This window comes from Pristiophorus japonicus, chromosome 1 (assembly GCF_044704955.1).
Source record: "Pristiophorus japonicus isolate sPriJap1 chromosome 1, sPriJap1.hap1, whole genome shotgun sequence".
In the NCBI taxonomy this organism is placed as follows: domain Eukaryota; kingdom Metazoa; phylum Chordata; class Chondrichthyes; family Pristiophoridae; genus Pristiophorus; species Pristiophorus japonicus.
Window position 1 is genome coordinate 90,036,675 of NC_091977.1, and position 21,317 is coordinate 90,057,991.

The 21,317-nt window shown below is 42.8% G+C and overlaps 1 protein-coding gene across 1 annotated transcript in view; it reads left to right on the plus strand.

The window, feature by feature from the left end:
* LOC139227543 (A disintegrin and metalloproteinase with thrombospondin motifs 19-like) overlaps nucleotides 1-21,317 on the plus strand; it is a 768,564-nt gene that overhangs the window by 574,978 nt on the left and 172,269 nt on the right. The window contains exons 16-17 of the mRNA XM_070858408.1: nucleotides 8,669-8,749; nucleotides 14,002-14,159. Of these exons, the coding sequence (XP_070714509.1) occupies nucleotides 8,669-8,749; nucleotides 14,002-14,159 (239 nt within the window). The remainder of the gene's footprint in view (nucleotides 1-8,668; nucleotides 8,750-14,001; nucleotides 14,160-21,317) is intronic.

A 21,317-nucleotide genomic window follows, 5' to 3' on the forward strand; every position in this document is an offset into this window, starting at 1 on the left:
ACCTGATGTCATTCTTCGCAGGCCTGTTTCTGGCAGGCGCTTTCTTAAATATGCAAATTACATCCTTGGCCGGTTGTAATTTTAAGATACAAATGGGTGGAACATGTGCAACACAGGGTCCACCCATTTGTACCAGGCATTGAGCAGCCTATCCAGTGGTCCATAATGGCCAAAAATTGTTTTAATTTTACTTTTGTAGGACCAGGAGGAGTTCAGTGCCAGTCCTTGTGAGGCCCCTCTCCACTGACTGCTGTCTTACCTAGCACAAAAGAAGATGGTTGTGGTTGTTGGAGGTCAATCATTGCAACCCTAGGCCCAACCATCTTCAGCTGCTTCATCAGTGACCTTCCCTCCATCAGAAGTTCAGAAGTGGGGATGTTCCCTGATAATTGCAGTGATCAGTTCCATTCGCAGATCCTCAGATAATGAAGCAGTCCGTGCCCGCATGCAGCAAGAGCTGGACAACATTCACGCTTAGGCTGATAAGCGGCAAGTAACATTCACACCATACAAGTGCAAGGCAATGACCATCTCCAACAAGAGAGTCGAACCACTGCCCCTTGACATTCAACAGCATTACCATCACCGAATCCCCTACCATCAACATTCTGGGGGTCATCATTGACCAGAACCTTAACTGGACCAGCCACATAAATACTGTGACTACAAGAGCAGGTGAGAGGCTGGGTATTCTATGGCAAGTTTCTCACCTCCTGACTCCCCATAGCCTTTCCACCATCTACAAGACACAAGTCAGGAGTGTGATGGAATACTTTCCACTTGCCTGGATGAGTGCAGCTCCAACAACACTCAAGAAGCTCAACACCATCCAGGATAAAGCAGCCCACTTGATTGGCACCCCATCCACCACCTTTAACATTCACTCCCTCCACCACCAGCGCAATATGGCTGCAGTGTGTACCATCTAGAGGATGCACTGCAGCAACTCGCCATGGCTTCTTCGGCAGCATCTCCCAAACCTGTGACCTTTACCACCTAGAAGGACGAGTAGCAGGTACATGGAAACGTTATCACCTGCAAATTCTCCTCCAAGTCACATCCCACGAAAGAATAATAATTAAAAAAACCTCTGCCGCCACCAACGTCCCTTCCCAAGCAGCCTTGCTGGCTGGCTGAACATAGGATCCACCTATAAGTGGTTACGGCCAATAGTGCACTAATTATTTAGTCAAATTCCTTTACAGTCATTTTCAGGAAGTAGTCAAAAGACAAATCGGTTGCATTGCCAGTCAGAGATAGATGATTAAATAGATTGTAAAAGACAATTGGAAATGGCCATTCATATTATTATTACAACTCCAGAGAGCTCCCACTTTTTTCATGTGGAGGCTTTGTGCATTGTTAAAGTACACTGCATGCCCTATGATTATGATTGAATTTATACGTTTTTTTGCAGACATACTGCTTCCTCTCCAGCTGCTATGTTAGAAATGGGAGCATTATCGAATTTTGCAACATGGTCCATAAACCTAAAAGAACTTGTACAACAATCATTTAAATCCCTGCCCAGTCAGAACCATCTTTTTTTTTAAAACTGTGAATCCATTTATTTGCTCCTTGGTGTCCTCTGCATTGCTTTTCATCGAGCCACACATCTATGCTTCAGTTACCTCCACACTCAACTATCCCAATGCTCTCCTGGCCGCCCTCCCATCTTCCACCCTCCATAAACTTGAGCTCATCCAAAACGCTGCTGCCCGTATCCTAACTCACACCAAGTCCCGTTCTCTTATTACCCCTGTGCTCACTCACCTACATTGGCTCCCAGTCCACCAAAACCTCGATTTTAAAATTCTCATCCTCTTATTCAAATCACCTCGTCCCTCCCTATCTTGTTCAGCCCTCCAAGAAATCTGCGTTCCTCCAACTCTGGCACCTTATCCATCCCCCACTTCCTGCACTCCACGATTGGTGAACGTGCCTTTCGTCATCTAGGCCCTAAGCACTGGAATTCCCTCCCTAACCTCTCCACCTCTCTCCTGCATTAAGACAGTCCTAAAACCTACTTCTTTCCTGTCCTAATATCTCCTTAACTCGGTGTCAATTTTTATCAGATTACACTCCTATGAAGCACCTTGGGACATTTTACAACTTTAAAAATGCTATATAAATGCAGGTTGTTCTTGGTTAGAAATTCAGTGGAACGGGAAGATTGACTGTGCACCTCAGCGCTCCACATTTCTGCTGTAACATGCTGTACTAACCCATTTTGAACTTATGTAGTGAATGTGTGGTAACAGATGGGCTGAATATTCAATAAATATTTTACAACCAAGTGGTTAGATATTTAAGTGTACGTTAATCAATTAAAATTTCCAATGATATATTACAGCAACCTAGTCAAAACTTGATTAAGCGGAACATGTGCGACCTAACCTTGAGGTCGCAGTGAGATATTAATCTTTAGGCTATATGCTTTATAATGCAACACAGATGGGATGTTCCATTCCTGCTGTCTGGCTTGTAAAGGCTTCAGATTGTAACAAATGCATAGACTAGCTAATGCCTACTGCTCTATTCCCAATAGAATAATTACTATCTCAATGCATTATACAAACATGAATGATGTGAAAAGTGACCACAATCAATAATGAAAGTATTGTTAGACCTGAAATAGTCCCAAAACTAGAAATTGTTACTTGGTATAGTAAGGATGTACTTTTAAAAAAAGTGTAGTTAAGGAGAAGGAAATCTACAGAGATGTAGCAGTTGGCACTTAAAGTTAAAAAAAAATGCATGGCAATGTCTGTTGGTGATTAATATGATTATACAGTGAAACTAACATAAGCTGAACAAGGATAAATTTTGAGTGTTATAGTTGATAGCAAATATTATAGTGCATAGAGGTGCAGTCAGTGAACCAATGCTTACCGCAGGTACATCATTGCCTTCCTTTGCTCACAATACTTACACAAAGAAAAAATAACGGCAATGGAAATGATTCGTTGAAAATTGATGCAAGTAGTTCTTCTGTCTTTGAACTATGATTAAGCACTTTTCAATTGCAGAGTACTTGCATATAATGGCCCAATGCAATCAAAAATTCACCACTTAAACATTCATTTCTGCTGTCATAACCTGTTGAATCATTTGCCTTTTACACAATATTTCCCTTACAAATAATTAAAATTTACCACCCCTTTATCATTATCATTCCTGGAAACACAAGTCTATGATCTTGTGTCGGAAACTGGCTTTCAAAGATAATAAACGGAGGTTAAAGTACAAAGAAATAAAGTTTAAATAGAGCTGCTTGATTAACTTTATGAAAAACAATGATTGTGTTCTTGTTTTCTTTTTATAGCATTTCCTTTGGAATTTTCAGCTGCATTATTTACTTACGGCAGACGCTTAAAATTGGCAAGCAATTCTCCCAGGCCACACGCTGATGTAAGCTTATAGCCAAAGTACAAAATATTAAAGTGCAGTAAATTTTCAAGCACACCAGTGCACTTTGCCTGTTTTTGTTTTAATGAGAAACTATATTTAGAAACACATTATATGGTTTTGAGGAACCAGATTTTTAACATGAAAATATAAAAACCCTAATTTTATTCCAAATCTTCCACAAGAACCAAGGAATAAATAGAAAAGTTTTTTCTTTTATCGTATCTCAGCAGAATTCTGCTGCAAAATGTTTTCTCTGTCTGCCCATTAAGCAAAGCATCCCCATTTGTGGCTGTTTTTTGGCAGGGAGAGGGGAATTTTTTGCTCATTAGAATGTTGAGAAGCTGATACATTCTTGAGTGCATTTACACGTAGCACTTGATATGTATAAAGTCAACTTGACACTGCTACCTGAGGTAGAATGGGAAGAACTTAGACTTGCTTCAGGATATTTTCACCAAAATCATGACCCTTTTTTGTAACAGCCAGAAACTGTTTATGAATCAAGCTGAGAAAACCTTTCTAAAGGTACAAAGAAATTCAACAAACCATGAAGTTTATTCCCGAACTGATGCCCAAAAGCTGAACTATTTGGTAAATTTACTGGTAGGTACTTACAGGTACCCACCCAGAGTCTTCCTCCCTAGCTTCAGTCATTTTTCTTTTACTAGTAGGATAACCTTGCAGTATGTCTGCGCAGTGCTCCAAAGAAAGAGGAGCAACCCCGTCATAATTGTCCCTTATATTTAAGTTGCCGAAGTATTGATCATCTATATCCAGTTCTAATTGAAAGTAAGTCATATGAAGATGGCATCTGCAAGGCAGCCATGTGGATTAACCCTGAGTTTCGCTAGATATTACTGTCTGAATTTAAATTTAAGGGGAATCTACAGTTTGATTGAACTGTGCTAGCCTCTGCCTTAGGGAGCGTGCAGACAGGCCTTCTATTTCCTAAAGAAATGCTGTTTTGTGACTGCTTTTCTGTAATTTCAGGATGACAAAGAAGTTTTAAATGATCTATTTTTAAGTGCAACATTCTTCATTCTTTTAATTACATTATTGTTAACAATTTCAGATCATAACCTTTGCCTCCATTTTTTCAGGTGGGCAGCTGTTGATGATTCTGCAAATTCCCATTTACACCTCTTCTCGACTCATCTTTAGTTTCTTTACATGTCCCATTATTATCTCCTTTTGCCTTATATAATCAGTCTTTTTGTCATTTAATCACTCCTGCCCTCCACCCTATCACAGACCTTTCCTTTTGTTCTTTTCTTAAAACCTTGTTATATCTCTAACTTTTCCAGTTCTGACGAAAGGTCATTGACCTGAAACGTTAACTCTGTTTCTCTTTCCACAGATACTGCTTGACCTGCTGAAGTATTTCCAGCACTGTTTTTATTTCAGATTTCCAGCACCTGCAATATTTTCCTTTTGTTTTGCCCATTTTCAACACTGGTTTCTAAACTTTTCTGAATTCCTCAGTTTGGATGGTTTGTTTTATACTGGACTGATGTTAAATGTGCAGCAAGATGTGATGGAATAAAATAATCTATTTTAGCCGTGCTGGAAATGATTGCTTACTATTTCATTAAGGTTATTGCGCAATGTTATTCAGTCTTAATTTCAAAAAAAAATTCAAAAAGATAATAAAGGGTTCTGTGCTGATTTCCCTTTTTCTTACTACTTTCTCGGCTTCTTTAATCGAGAGAAATACGTCACGAGAGATTGATTGAATTATTAAATATATTTAAATAGAGAATAAGAAGGAAATGTAATCAAGCTATTTAGCAGCTCACATTTTTAAATGAAATATATTTCATGATTTCTATATTTATATCTGATAATTAATGGTTAAAATGATAAACTTATGACAATTTCAATGTGATTATATGTATGTATGTATATGTAATATGTATGCAATAGGTAATATTTGCAATAAGTAATTGTTATTTATTCATAATAATTATTTGGTAGATAAGTATCATTAATTATGTACAATTACATTGCTACACATGATAGGCTTCTTGTAAGCATTGGACTATATTTATAATTTATATTACATCAGCCATTAGTTGTCAGGTGCAGCGTCGAAAATCCGGAGTTACGGAATCCGGATTCTGGACCGATCGGTGGCAGGGTTGTCCAGAATCCATAAAATGTTCTGGAACCCAGACCCGCCGACCTCGGGGCCCCGCTGCTGCCCGACCTCGGGTCTCGCCTTGCCCCGCTCGCCACCGCTGCCCTTACCTCAGGGCCTCCTTACCGGCCCACCCCAACGCCTCCTCTACAATGGGGCCCACCGGCCCGAACACTAGCTTGGTGGCGGGACCCTGCCTGAACACCTACTCCACGGCGGGGCCTGCCCAAACACCTCCATGGCAGGGCCCCACCCGAAGAGCTCCCCCTCGGCGGGGCCCACCCGACGACATCATTGATGTGGCCGGCAGCCCAAACAGCTCTTCGGCGGGGACCCGCCCTTTCTGATGTTCCGAAATCCAGAAATACCCGAACCTGGGCTCGGGTGTTTCCGGGTTTGTGACGTCAGAAAGATGATCAAAAGTCCGGAAAAACCCGAAATCCGGAATGGCCTCGGTCCCGAGAGTTCCGGATTCTCAATGCTGCACCTGTATTTATACAATTATATAATTTGATTTAATTAGATTTATATATAGTTGGATATATTAAAATATATTTCTAATTATATAGTGGTAGCATCCTTGCCTCTAAGTTAGAAAGTTGTGGGTTCAAGCACCACTCTAGACAATTGAGCACATAATCCATACTGACACCTCAGTACTGAGCGGTGCACTCTCCGAGATGCTTTCAGATTGGAAGTTAAACCAAGGCCCTATCTGCCCTCTCCGGTTGATGTAAAGGATCCCATGGCACTATTTCAAAGAAGAGCAGGGGAGTTCTCCCTGGTGTCATGGGCAATATTTATCCCTCAACTAACACCTAAAACAGATTATCTGGTTATTTTCACATTGCTATTTGTGGGATCTTGCTGTGCATAAATTGGTGGTTGCAATTCCTGCAATTCAACAGTGAATCCACTTGAAAACAGTATTTAATTGGCTGTAAAGTGCTTTGAGTTATCCTAAGGTTGTTCAAGGTGCTATATAAAAACAAGGTATTTCTTTCTTCCGATATTTTGTGTATATTTGTTTTATTTATATATATCTGCCAACTATGATATAACAATGAAGGGCAATGGTGGGAGAGCAACTTATGTAACTGGCATGAGTGACCAGTCGACCGAAATTCAGCCTCCCGATAAAGTCTGTTACTGCCGGAAACTGGCAGCCTTGCGGCAGTGTCAAATGGCTGCCAATTTGTAGTCGAATAGCCGCCGGTCGTGAAATTCTCTCCTGTGATTTTTCCAGTGGTTCTCGGTCAGGCCAACAACCCCAGCATCAAAGCGCTGACCATGCTCGATCAGCCCCACTGGACGGGCCACATCATCTGCATGCCTCACATGAGGCTCCCAAAACAAGCACTCTACTTGGAGTTCCGACACGGCAAGCGAGCCCCAGATGGGCAGAGGAAACGCTTCAAGGACACCCTCAAAGCCTCCTTGAAAAAATGTAACATCCCCACCGACACCTGGGAATCCCTGGCCCAAGACCACCCAAAGTAGAGGAAAAGCATCTGGGAAGGCGCTGAACACCTCGAGTCTCTTTGCCGAGAGCAAGCTGAAGCCAAGCATCGAGAGTGGAAGGAGCGCACGGCAACCCAGGCCCCCCAGCCACCCGTTCCTTCAACCCCTGTCTGCCTCACCTGTGACAGACTGTAGATCCCACATTGGACTCATCAGTCACCTGAGAACTCATTTTTAGTGTGGAAGCAAGTCATCCTGGACACCGAGGGACTGCCTATGATTGTGATAATCTGCAAAATGCAGCTGGATACTATAATGGGATGGTTAGGGTACTGTAGGAATGAGCTTCAATGGATCATATGACATGTTCTCATCCTTGACTTCTGTTATATTGTTACCTCTCAATATGGAGTGAAATAACACTGCCTCTATCCTCCAGAATCACGCTCTTCATTACTGGTGAGAGAGGGCACTGGCACATTTTGGAGTTTTTACACTAAATATGCTTTGGGGTTCAGCGACAGATGCCAATACTGGTATGCCAACCTCGCATTCCCAAAAAGCGCAGTGTGCCCTTATCTGCCCAATATGTAGGTAAATGCAGTGATACCTGGGATCAGAGAACGCTTGCCACTGACTTCCACCTTACTGGAATATATTACATTGGGTCATGTAATCTCCATGTTCCGAATAGGAGGATGAATGTATAAACTTAGTTCAGGTTAGAAAGCAACAGGCATATTTACTGAACATTAAACTGGTAAATCAACAGTATTCTTTACAAATTTTCTTGTTCTCTTCTGTACTTTCTGTATTCTGCTTGGTTCTCGAGTGTATTATGAGCCTAACATTTATCATAAGCCTCCTTTTTCTGTTATTTTTAATCTCTATATCTTCAGTCATCTTGGCAGTTCTAGCTTTGGATGCCCTTCCTTTCCCCCTCGTGGGAATGCGCCTGTACTTGAACTATCTCCTCTTTGAAGGCCACCCATTGCTCATTTATTGTTTTACCTGCCAATCTTTGCTTCCAATCTACCCGAGCCAGACCCCCTTTCAACTCACTGAAATTAGCCCTCCTCCAGTTGAATATTTTCATTTGATTGTTCCTTGTACTTTTTCATAATTATTCTAAATTTGATATTATGATCACTGAAACATGCTCCACTTACCCCACTTCATTCCCCAGAACTAGCTCCAGCACTGCTTCCTTCCTCATTGGACTGGAAACATACTGTTTAAGAAAGTTCTCTTGTATACATTTCAGGGATTTTTAGCCCTCTTTGTCCTTTACACTGTTATTTTCAAGTATATATTAGGATAATTGAGGCCCCCCATTATCACTACTTTAAAGTTCTTGCATCATTCTGCAATTTGACTGAAACTATGCTCCTCTATCTCTTACAGACTAATTGTGGCCTATAATATATACACAGCAGCATAATAACACCTCTATTGTTTTTTAATTCCTTACTTCTCTGCATTAAATTTAATTTGCCTATTTCACCAGTCTTCCTGAAATCTGCTACTATCCTCCTCACTGTTTACTACATAGCCAAGGTTTGTGTCAACTGCAAACTTTGAAATGATGTCCCTTATATCAAGTCCAGGTCATTGATATATATCAAAAAGATTAATTATGTTTGTGTTTTTTGTTTACAGGCTATGTCGAAGCTCTGGTTATACCTGCAGGAGCAAGGAGGATTAGAGTTGTTGAAGAAAAACCAGCACACAGTTACCTTGGTAAATCATTGTTGTCTGGAGCTTGCCTACCTACATTTTCTCCTTTTTAAAAGGATGGAAAGTACAGGGGAAATATATTATTTCAAAGTATTCCCTCAATGTCAACTTTTTGCCAGTTGACTCTTCTCACCTTCCTCGAAAGGTGCCAACTCATGATTGGGTACAGTTCCAAATGGATATTGAGGGAAAACTGTGGAGAAACAAAATAATTGCCCTAGACTTCCCTTCACTTTATTTTCAATGGGGGAGAAATTCAGAGCATTTCTGCCTCCCATTAGCGACCCCAGGGGGTGCAAACTACTTTCTGACTGGGTGCGGCACCACTAACGATTCCCGCGAAATTCCGCGGGAGTTCAGCGGCAGCAGTAGCTGTACACAGCGAATCGTTTTCACCCCAGAGCGAAAATTCAGGAGCGTCCCCTGAAGCTGCGTCGCTGTAGGGTGCTCGCGGGACAAATTTTAAAGGGAAGGTGGCGCTTTAAAAAAAAAAACGACTGATTTACCGGTTGCCATCTGTTGCATGGTGGATCATGGGGACCGTGCCGCGATCTTGCAGCCCAACACTCCGCCTGAGTGCCGGGCAGATGCCACAGCATCCCACTCCCCGGTGGTCCAGGTAGGGACCCCTGGAGTCAGCAGCTTAGCCCTCCCCAGAGATTAAGTAGAGTGCGTTATTTTGCGCTCCACTTGCTCTTGGGGGCGGTAATATCCCCAGTAATTTAGATAACTGGGCAAAACTTTCGCACCTGGCGCAGGAAATCCCACCTCGCGGCTGTTACCGCCCCCAAATAGGGCGCACGACAATTTCCCTCCCGCCCCAAAAAAACTCTAAGCTAATAGAATTCTTCCTTGTTCTGTTGATTGTTTTGGCATCAATGTGATTTTACTAATGTTGCTATAAGTTTCATTATTCCAAAATTCTTAACACAAAAGTTAACATTCTTTTGCAGAATTTGTGTATCTAGTTCTATGTAGCTAACTTTTTTTTGTGGAAATTATGGTGATGCCAGTAATCTTCCACAGAAAGTTAAGTTGCATCACTTCTTCTAATACACTGTTGAAGCCATTTGTTCTCACTTTACAATCATATTTATACAATTTTATAAAGGAATCAGTAACAAACTGGAGGAGGGACAATTGCCTATTCAGTTGCCACCTCTAAAGTAGGAAGTGATACAAAGGTCATGTGTCCATATTTCTATTGAAGTATGCAATCTCAAAGTGGGTATGTAACTTGGAACATTTCACAATAGTTTCTTTGCTCAGATGAACATGAACAAAAAGTCATTTTAACATTAAGGCAGCCTTTAAGCTTGTGGATATATTATTGTACCAATGTTTTTAAAGTTAGAATCAGATATTTAGAACTTTTTAACCCCTCTATACTTAACAGGTAAGTTATGAGTCAATTGTTGTACTGATCTTTATCTACCAAAGTCTGCATTTCATATTTATTTATTGTTTGCTGTTTCTTTCTGGTGTTTCCAATACTCAACTGAACATATACTTGTCAAGAACCTCTCTTTAATTACATCCAGAAATTTGGATCAAATGAAAATGGGGAGACAACAGCTTTTACTCAGGCGACTTGACTTTCTGACATTTATTTTCAGTAACATAGCAAATCTTTATTACTGCTGCATAGCTTTCACTTCATGTAAGACAATAAAGTGAGGCTTTGATTGAAATGGATGTAATTAAATGTGTACAGTGCACTTGGAGAGTTTTACATGGAACATAGTACTTAAAATCTAGAGCTGGCACAGGATAAAATGACTTCTCATATACATATAATCAGTAATTTAAAGCCTCCAGTCTGGAAATGCATACTTAAATTTAGTAAAGGCACAAATTTTAGAATCGGATAGTGATGATCTTGTGTAAGGTTAAGCTACTCAAGTATCAGCATGAAATAGTGTATGGGTATCCCGAAAGTACACACTCAGGATCATTGAGCTGAGTCAAATAGAAAACATCTACCATGGTGTCAATTAATCATGTGGCAAAACCACAAAGACCCTGCAACTAGCCTTTTGCAAGCTCATTTCTGCCCTGACATCCAGTGGACTCAAGATTTGTTCGTTCCATCCTTTTTCTTTAAGGGAACATACTTGCTCTGACCCCTCAGGATCTTTTCCTTGAATACCTCCCACTACTCTGTCATTGATTTACCTTCAAGTAGCAGTTTCCAGTCCACTTTGGCTAAATCGTATCTCCACTTAATAAAATTGACTTTCCCCCAATTGAGAACATTTATTCCTGGTTTATCTATGTCCTTTTCCATAACTATAAATCTAACTAAATTATGATCACTAGCACCAAAATGCTCTCCCACTGATACTCCTTCCACCTACCCAGCTTCATTCCCAAAAACTAAGACCAGAACCGCCCCTTCCCTTGTTGGACTTTCTACATACTGGCTAAAAAAGTTCTCTTGAATGCCTTTTAGGAATTCCGTACCCTCTGTGCCATTCACACTAATTCTATCACAAATAATATTAGGGTAATTGAAATCCCCTACTATTACTGCCTTATAGTTTTTGCACTTCTCTGAAGTGTGCCTACATATTTTCTCTTCTATCTCCCTCTGACTGACTGTTTGGGGGTCTATAGTACACTCCCAGCAGAGTGATCGCCCCTTTTTTGCTCTTCAATTCAACCCATAATGCCACATTTGATGATCCTTCTAACATATCATCCCTCCTCACAGCTGTAATTGTCTTTAATCAATACTGCGACCCCCCCCCCTCCTTTTTTTATCCCCTCTCTATCCCGTCTGAAAACCCTGTAACTAGGAATATTGAGCTGCCATACCTGCCCTTCTTTCAGCCATGTCTCAGTAATAGCTATAATATCATACTCCCAAGTGTCTATCTGTGCTCTCAGCTCATCTGCCTTATTCCCTAGACTCCTTGCATTGAAGTATATACCATTTAGCACTGCCAAACTTCCTTGTTGTCTATTTTCTAGCCTTTGTTTCCTCTGCCTTCCAAATTCACTGTCTAATTTTCTGCTTTCCAATTCCAGCTTTACTTCTCTCCCTTCTGAATCTACTCTCAGATTCCCATCCCCTGCCAAGCTAGTTTAAACCCTCCCCATAGCACTAGTAACCCCTCAGCACCGCCCCCCCCCCCCTCTCCCCCACCACACCCCGCGAGGATATTGGTCCCGGCTCTATTGAGATGTAACCCGTCCGGCTTGTACATGTCCTGCCTCTCACAGAAATGGTCCCAATGCCTCAGGAATCTAAAGCCCTCCCTCCTGCACCATTTCTCCAGCCACCATTCATCTGCTCTATCCTCCTATTTCTGTACTCACGAGCACATCGTACTGGGAGTAATCCAGAGATTGCTATCATTGAGGTCCTGCTTTTTAATCTCTCTTCTAGCTCCCTAAAATCTGCCTGCAGGACCTCAGCCCTCTTTCTACCTATGTTATTGGTACCGATATGGACCATGACCTCTGGCTGTTCACCCTCCCCCCATAGAATGTCCTGCAGCTGCTCAGTGACATCCTTGACCCTGGCACCAGGGAGGCAACATACCATCCTGGAGTCACGTCTGCGGCCGCAGAAATGCCTGTCTCCTCCCCTAACTATCGAATCTTCTACCACTATTGCTCTTCCACTCTTCTTCCTCCCGCCCTGTGCAGCTGAGCCACCCATGGTGCCGTGGACTTGGCTCTGGCTGCACTCCCCAGAGCCGCCATCGTCCCACGAGCACTCAGAACAAAATACTGGTTGGAGAGCGAGATGCACTCAGGGGACTCCTGCGCCATTTACCTGGTCCTCCTCTTTTGACTGGCAGTCACCCATTCCCTCTCTGCCTGCACACTCTTAAGCTGTGGGGTGACCACCTCTAGAAACGTGCTATCCACGTAGCTCTCAGTCTCGCGGATGCACCGCAGTGACTCCAGCCGCCGCTCAAGCTCCAAAACACTGATCTCGAGCTGCCGTAACTGGTGACACTTCCTGCACATGTGGTAGTCCAGGCCACGAGATGCGTCCAAGACTTTCCACATGGCACAGAATGTGCATTCCACTGGACTGAGCTGCTATGCCATGCCTCTATATTTAATAGACTAAGAACTAACTTAGCAGAAATAAACTTAAAACTTAAAAAACTCAGCAACTACTCACTAATGAGCTCCTTCTCGTGTGCTGACGTCACTTTTTTTACTCTGACATCACTCTTTCAAATTCTGCCTTTGTTGAGTCGCTGCCGCTCTGGTCCCGCTCAGGTCCGCTGCCTCCAGTCTCAGGCCTGTACTCGCCACGCTCTTTATTTAACACCCGCTGCCGCTCTGCTCCCACTCAGGTCCCTCTCTGGTCATTCTTTAATTTGGACTTTCCAAATCTGTTTTTTTCATGAATAATAATGATGGTCTATGGACATTTGAAAAGGGGAACAGTCTCCTCATAGTTATATCACTCGTTGACTGCCAAGTAAATGGACACCTCACATGCATAGCCCCTCTTTTCAGGCTGCACAGGAAACTAAAACATTTGCAATTGAAATCTGACACATCCACTGCACATAAATATAAACTTTTCTTTGTGAAACTAAAAATGTATTTACCTGCTACAACTGTAAAGACAAGAAGCCAACAAAGACAAAAAGTGGTAAAATTGTACCATTTTCTTAGAGAAAGGCCATTTGAACACATTTCACTCTACCTTGTGTATTTTCCCCAGTCGATAAATCTGAATCCGTTTAATTCTCACTGATTCAAATTTGAAGGTCAACCATACGTGCAATGTTATTTAACATAATGTAGGGAGTAAAGTGGTTTTGAAAGCTTGACACTATATAAATTTATGAAAATAGTACCTTATTATTGTATGTGTATTTATCGATACCATTAATGAACAGTCGCATAATTACAAAAACACATGAGGATTGGTCTTGACTTTGTGCGACAGTGTAAAATAGGTGATAGCGAGTCGGCAGTACATTTTACATCTCTCCTGATTTTTATTTCCATTGACTTCGACCACAGGTCATGTTTTGTTTTCAAGCCATAAAGGTAAGGAAGAGAAGAGGAGGATAAAAAGTACCTAACCACCTTCCCATTAATGTAGCTGCTTGGAAGGACTTGTCTGTTCACATCATAAATTATTTACTTTATCAATATTAACAAATCTGTGTTTTTGTGGTAATTAAGTTGTACCGCACTTCAGTTATTCTTAGTGATTCCATCCTTTCAATCTGTTATTAAATGTTTATCTTCTAAAATGTTAATACTTCTTGTAGCTCTCCGAGATGCCAGCAAACATTCCATTAACAGTGATTGGAAGATTGAACATCCAGGGGCATTTAACATTGCTGGAACTACGGTGTATTATGTTAGAAGAGGATTCTGGGAAAAAATTTCTGCTAAAGGTCCAACCACATCTCCTCTACATCTACTGGTATGGCTCCTCGAAAGTGTTGACTTATTCTATTCTATTTTTTACAATGTCTTTATCAGATATTAGGAAGGAAAACGATTTGTTCATTTTACAGAAATAAAAATTCAAGGACTGATTTTACTGAAAAATTAAAATTGAAATTCAATGATGTATTGGATAGTATCATAAGGGATAGTCTGAGTGTCTATTCCAGGTATTTCTGAAAGAATTAAGGCATTCCTTTCCTTGTATCTGCTGTTCACCTAGCAAGGGCTCAAGCCCACACTTGCTAGTTGTCTGACTAACTTGTTTCCTTTCCTTGGCAGGGAGTTATGTAATTTAGAATTAAGATGATACACTTGGCAATGAAAGATTGGAACCAAGTCAACCCTCTGTGGCAGGCTTAGTAATCCAATACCCGAGTCAGACAGATTTACAATACTCCAATACACTGTTGATAATTGACAAGTCATTCGGGCTCATTACTAGGACATGGCGGGGTAGAACTGCCACTAGGGACTGGGATTCTTCTGACTCTGCTCCAAAATAATCCTGTGCATCAATGCCTTAATGGGCAAGGTGATCTTACTAGAGCAAGTGGAGGGAAGCTTACCAGCACATTGTGTTGGCAAGTTGTATGGTTTCAGCTGATTAAACTCCAGCAGTATTCCTGCATACACTTTGAGGTCCCTAAAGCTTAGCTTGTGCCAATCTGTGCCTAAGCTCTCAAGACTTGAGCAAGTAGGTTTGTCCCTACAAGTAGAAAGTACAGTATATCAGAAAATAAATTCCAACTGTGCGGATTTCTCAGTAGCTTGGTTAAGCATGATTATGTGTTTCAATGCATGTTGGACACCTGACTGAGCAAAAAAAGAACATTGTCATAGAATGATACAGCACAAAAGGAGGCACACTTGGCAACCCTGTGCCCACCATACCTGTGCCGGCTCTTTGAAAGAGCTATCCAATTAGTCCAATTCCCATGCCAGTTCCCTGTAGCCCTGCAAATTTTTTCCCAATGAAGTGTTTATCCAACTCCCTTTTGAAAGTTTGCTTCCATCACCCTTTCAGGAAGAGCATTCCAGATCATAACAACTTGCTGCATGAAAAAATGGTCACCCTGGTTCTTTTGCCAATTACCTTAAATCTGTGTCCTCTGGTTACCGACCGTTCTACCAGTAGAAACAGTTTCTCCTTATTTACTCTATCAAAACCTTTCAGGATTTTGAACACCTCAATCAAATCTCCCCTTAACCTTCTCTGCTCTAAGGAGACTATCCCAGTTTCTCTAGTCTCTCCACATAACTGAAGACCCACATCGCTGGTACCATTCGAGTAACCCTTCCCTGCACCCTCTCCAAGGCCTTGACATTCATCCCATAGAGTGGTGCCCAGAATTGAACATAATGCTCTAGCTGGAGCCTAACCAGTGATTTATAATGGTTTAGCATAACTTCCTTGCTTTTGTATTCTATGCCTCTGTTTATGAAGCCAAGTATCCCATATCCTTTTTTAACAGCCTGCTCAATTTATTCTGTCACCTTCAAAGATTTATATACACGCAGGTCTCTTTGTTCCTGCACCCTCTTCAACATTGTACCATTTAGGTTACAATGCCTCTCCTCATTCTTCCTACCAAAATGCATCACTTCACACTTCTCTGCTTAAATTGCATCTGCCATGTGTCTACCCATTTCACCAATCTGTGTACGTCCTCCTGAAGTTTGTTACTATCCTTATCACTGTTTACTATGTTTTCAATTTTTGTGTCATCTGCAAGCTTTGAAATTATGCCCTGTATATCCAAGTCCAGGGCATTAATATATATAAAAGAGCAGTGGTCCCAATACTGACCCCTGGGGGAACACCACTGTATTATTTTTTTGTGTATTTCCTTCCAGCCGACAAAAAAACATTCACCACTACTTTATTAGAAGTATAAGTACAGGTACAGATGGTTGAATACTGTGTGAAATATGATGGTTCCTGATCTGCTGAATTTTGAAAATGTTATGCACTGACTGCAATCAGCCAACAATGTTTACTGTAGAAAGTTTAATAGGTAATCTCAAGGTTTTCTTAATTTGAATTTGGGAGAAAGTTTGTGGAGCCTTTTTCTGAGAATATTAAATGGGTTGGTACAGTTCATATTGTAGTGGATTGTACATGGTCTGTGGAAGGGCAGCATTAATGACTCAAATGCCTCCTCTTGTTCTATGCTTGCATTTACCTTCATGATAGGAATCTTGTCAAAGCTGTAGTCTGTACACTGTGAACATGAGTAGAATTTATTGGAAATAAACCCATTCGCCGGCATGGGTTATTGCAAGTAGTTTTATTGTTTTCAAAATGCTCTTACATCTTTATTTCATTTGAATACAAGGTCAGCCAACAAAATAAAGTTTTGAGATAAATTAAAGTTGACTACAAAAATGCTTATAGCTATAATTTTGCAAATGGTAAGTTCATGATCAGAGCAGGTAGTTGCTGTAGAGTACTGCTATAGTTGCCCTGGGCCACTATTGCATCTAAGAAATGGTTGAAGAAGAGTATTAGCTTTGAAGGATGTCACATTCCTACCCAAGAAACCTGTGGAATATTGCAAGGCTTAATGGACCAAAAGGATGTAAATAATTAAAACCTAAGGGGCTAAAAATTCACTTGCGTAACACCCATTGTTTGGGTACCACGGGTGACGTTTAGGATCGGAAATGGTGTCCAAGCCATGTACGCACACTTCTGGTCCTGGCCATGCCGGATGGCATCTTGGTGAGGGCATTAGCATTTTAGCATTGGCGCTAGGAGCGTATGCCAGAAATATGTAGAATAGGTATATTATGATGTCAGTCAATGTGCAACGCTAATTTTACACCAGCACTGCTGTTTCATCTTCAACGCTGGAACTAACGCTCTGCGTTAATCTCGCACAGCTGAAAATGCTCTCGGCAGCTGCAAGAACTCCCTACCAGCTATATTTAAAGGGATTAACACCTACTTACAGATTAGATGCTGATTAATTTCTGCTGGCTCTGTGGAAGTTTGTGGAAATGTTTGGAGCTTTGTACAGTTTTTTAATGTTGGTGAAGTGACTGGAAGTGGTCCTACAAGTGGAGAAGGCCTTGGTTCTGACTTCAAGGGTTCTTGGTCAGACCACTTGCTCCCAGTCATGGATGCTGTAGTTCATTCCCCCTTGGCAGCAGCATGATGGGGAGATGGAGCAGAGACAGCAAAGCAGAGGAAAATCTGCATGCAGAGAGAGGAGGAAGAGGGGGGATGGGATTTCAGCAGGAGGCCTTATTTGCCTTGGGCCTTCCGAGAGCAATTCTCTTACCTCAGGCTGAGCCAGGTGCAGTGTGTGAAACATCTGCACTTTACGAAGGAGTTGCTCACAGAACTCACCTCTTGCAATCAGACCTGCAGCCTCACACCAGGGCAAGGACAGCGTTGCCAGTAGCTGTGAAGCTGACCGTAGCCCTGAATTTTTTGGCGTCAGGATCATTCCAGGCTTGAGCAGATGACATCTGTAACATCTCCCAGTTCGACGTTCACTAACAGATACTCTTTATGCCAGAAGAGGGGACTTCATGGTATTCTCTCATTGAAAGCAGGCAGAGCGTGCACGTAGCTTTGTCAGGATAGCGGGCTTCCCCATGGTGCAGGACACCATTGACTGCACGCACGTGTCTTTGCGGGCACCACATCAAAATGCTGAGTTGTATCATTACTGCAAAGTTTATCACTCGCTGAATGTGCAGTTGGTGTGCGACCATGCTCAGCACATCATGATGGTGAATGCCCGGTATCCTGGTAGCAGTCATGAATCTTTTATTTTGCGCCAGTCTGCTGTTCCCTCAGGCTTTAAGCCACCAAGGCGAACCAGAGGGTGGCTACTGGGTGAAAAGGGCTATCTGCTCTCTACCTGGCTCATGACTCTGCTCCACAGCCCAACCACATGTAGGCTCATGCGTACATTGAGAGCCTTGCTGCAACAAGGAATCTGATAGACCAGCCTCTGCTTCTGCTGCTTGGACGACTCTGTGAGTCCTGGAGTACTCATCGCAACACATCTCAAGATTTGACATGGTCTGCTGCATGCTCCACAACCTCACCATTATGAGGACATAGCCTTTGCCACCAGGCACACGGCGAGCATATGAGGAAATGGAAGAGGAGGAATGAGGAGGAAGTGAAAAAGAGGAAGGAACTCAGATGGCCCCTTTCAGCCCGTGTTGTCCGGGATCAACTCATCCGACTCTAACGAGTGAATGCAACCCCAATTCCCCATTCAACAATAGTCTCACACCTCGCCTTCCCTCTGTTACTGACCATCACAGCGTCCTCTTGGCACAATCCTGAAATAAAAGACACCACAAACGAAACACTCCAATCCAACTTTAACCATCAAATATTACATGACAAAGGCAAAATTACCCTTGTGCATTCCGTTCGTGCTTTCTTCATGTGTCTTTTCCTGTCCTAGTTCTACGCCAGTGGCTACAGCATGGCTGGTGAAAGGCTGCTTACTTTCAATGGCAGAGACTGCAGATGGCCTTGCAGAATGATCTCGAGCGCTTCTGGGCCTAGAAGACCCAGCTGCAGGCTGCACCATCAGACATAGGCAACAGCAAGGGCACCGGCAGAGTGGCAGTAGTGGGAGAACAGATGCTGTTGTCCTGAGAAAGGACAGCAGGTTCTTGCTCCATGGAGCCACTGCCACTCCCCGTGGCGGCACCTCAGCAGTGCTCGCCGTCTGTTAGAGGATAGATTGCTGGACTGCTGTAACACCTGCAAGCCCTTTTCCATAGTGGTAAACCCAGCCGCAATGGCAGCAGTCTGAGCTTGTGTGGCAGAAGTCTGAGCTTCTGCTGCAGCACACAGACGTTGGGTGGCTTGTGCTCATGCTGCAATGGAAGTTGAGACATCTGCCGTCAGATGCTGCCTGATGGTTGGGTCCACAAGTGAATCTGTCCACCCCTTCCATGCTGGAAATCATGGACTCCAAGCTCTGCACAAAGCCCTGTGCATGGTTGGTGCTGGACTCCTCCATGCTCCTTGACATTGCACTCAGTCTTTCTGGCAGGCCTGCCAATGCATTTAATTGTGCATACCCATCAGTGTTTTTCTATAAGCCGCCACATTGACTCCTTCTCTGAGTCCTCTGCAGCAGAACTCGTTTGCCAACTCTCCCTCCAGGGAGCTGGCAACTGAGCTATCTTTCCCCCCACCCTGGCTGCAGCCCACCCGTGCCTGGTGATTCATTATGTACAGATCCCGCCTCTAAGCTACCCTCTAAACTCCCACTGTGCCAGTGTCTGAGATGGTTGTTGCAACTGTCAGATTGGTGGATAGAGGTGTACCGATGGATGTGGTGTATTTAGATTTCCAAAAGGCATTCGATAAGGTGCCACACAAAAGGTTACTGCAGAAGATAAAGGTACGCGGAGTCAGAGGAAATGTATTAGCATGGATCGAGAATTGGCTGGCGAACAGAAAGCAGAGAGTCGGGATAAATGGGTCCTTTTCTGGTTGGAAATCGGTGGTTAGTGGTGTGCCACAGAGATCGGTGCTGGGACCACAACTGTTTACAATATACATAGATGACCTGGAAGAGGGGACAGAGTGTAGTGTAACAAAATTTGCAGATGACACAAAGATTAGTGGGAAAGCGGGTTGTGTAGAGGACACAGAGAGGCTGCAAAGAGATTTAGATAGGTTAAGCGAATGGGCTAAGGTTTGGCAGATGGAATACAATGTCAGAAAATGTGAGGTCATCCACCTTGGAAAAAAACACAGTAAAAGGGAATATTATTTGAATAGGGAGAAATGACAACATGCTGCGGTGCAGAGGGATCTGGGGGTTCTTGTGCGTGAATCCCAAAAAGTTAGTTTGCAGGTGCAGCAGGTAATCAGGAAGGCGAATGGAATGTTGGCCTTCATTGCGAGAGGGATGGAATACAAAAGCAGGGAGGTCCTGCTGCAACTGTACAGGGTATTGGTGAGGCCGCACCTGGAGTACTGCGTGCAGTTTTGGTCACCTTACTTAAGGAAGGATATACTAGCCTTGGAAGAAGTACAGAGACGACTCACTAGGCTGATTCTGGAGATGAGGGGGTTACCTTATGATGATAGATTGAGTAGACTGGGTCTTTACTCGTTGGAGTTCAGAAGGATGAGGGGTGATCTTATAGAAACATTTAAAATAATGAAAGGGATAGACAAGATAGAGGCAGAGAGGTTGTTTCCACTGGTCGGGGAGACTAGAACCAGGGGGCACAGCCTCAAAATACGGGGGAGCCAATTTAAAACCGAGTTGAGAAGGAATTTCTTCTCCCAGAGGGTTGTGAACCTGTGGAATTCTCTGCCCAAGGAAGCAGTTGAGGCTTGCTCATTGAATGTATTCAGATCACAGATAGATAGATTTTTAACCAATAAAGGAATTAAGGGTTATGGGGAGCGGGCGGGTAAGTGGAGCTGAGTCCACGGCCAGACCAGCCTTGATCTTTTTGAATGGCGGAGCAGGCTCGAGGGGCTAGATGGCCTACTCCTGTTCCTAATTCTTATGTTCTTATTGTGCCATCATTAATTGTTCTTTTCCACTGTCTTCCCCAGCCAACTCAATGATCTGCTGCAGGCAGAATATACCTCCCCTTTAAGAGGTGTGCACTGCCTTTAAGTAGTGCAGGCTAGTTTTAAGTGGTGATAGCTTGCATGAATTGGGTTCCCTGCTCAGTATCCAGCCACTCAGCAGCGTGTTCAATGCTGGGCTGAACTTCACAATCTTGGAAATGAGCAGGCATCACAAAGTTTGCATGCTGCCTGCATTCCTCTGAATGAGCGCTTGTTGATCGTACATTGCGATCCCCACACCCGTTTTCGGGGACAGACGAATTTCTAGGCTAAGTCATATTTTTACAAACAAAGATAAATGCAGGACTGTCATTCACCCAACTCATAGTGGGCATTTCAGTAACCATATACAACGACAATAATACCTCTGAGCAACGTTCCTTATAAGTGCACAGCCGCGCACCTCTCTTCCGGTCCCACACAGCCTGGGACAGGCTTTTTCAATGTAATATTTTGCACACTGTGAATGGCCACTCAGCCCCTTAAAGGGATCGTGCACCCAAAAGAAATAAAAGAAAAATTGCCTGAGTGTCAGATTGAGATAGACTAGAA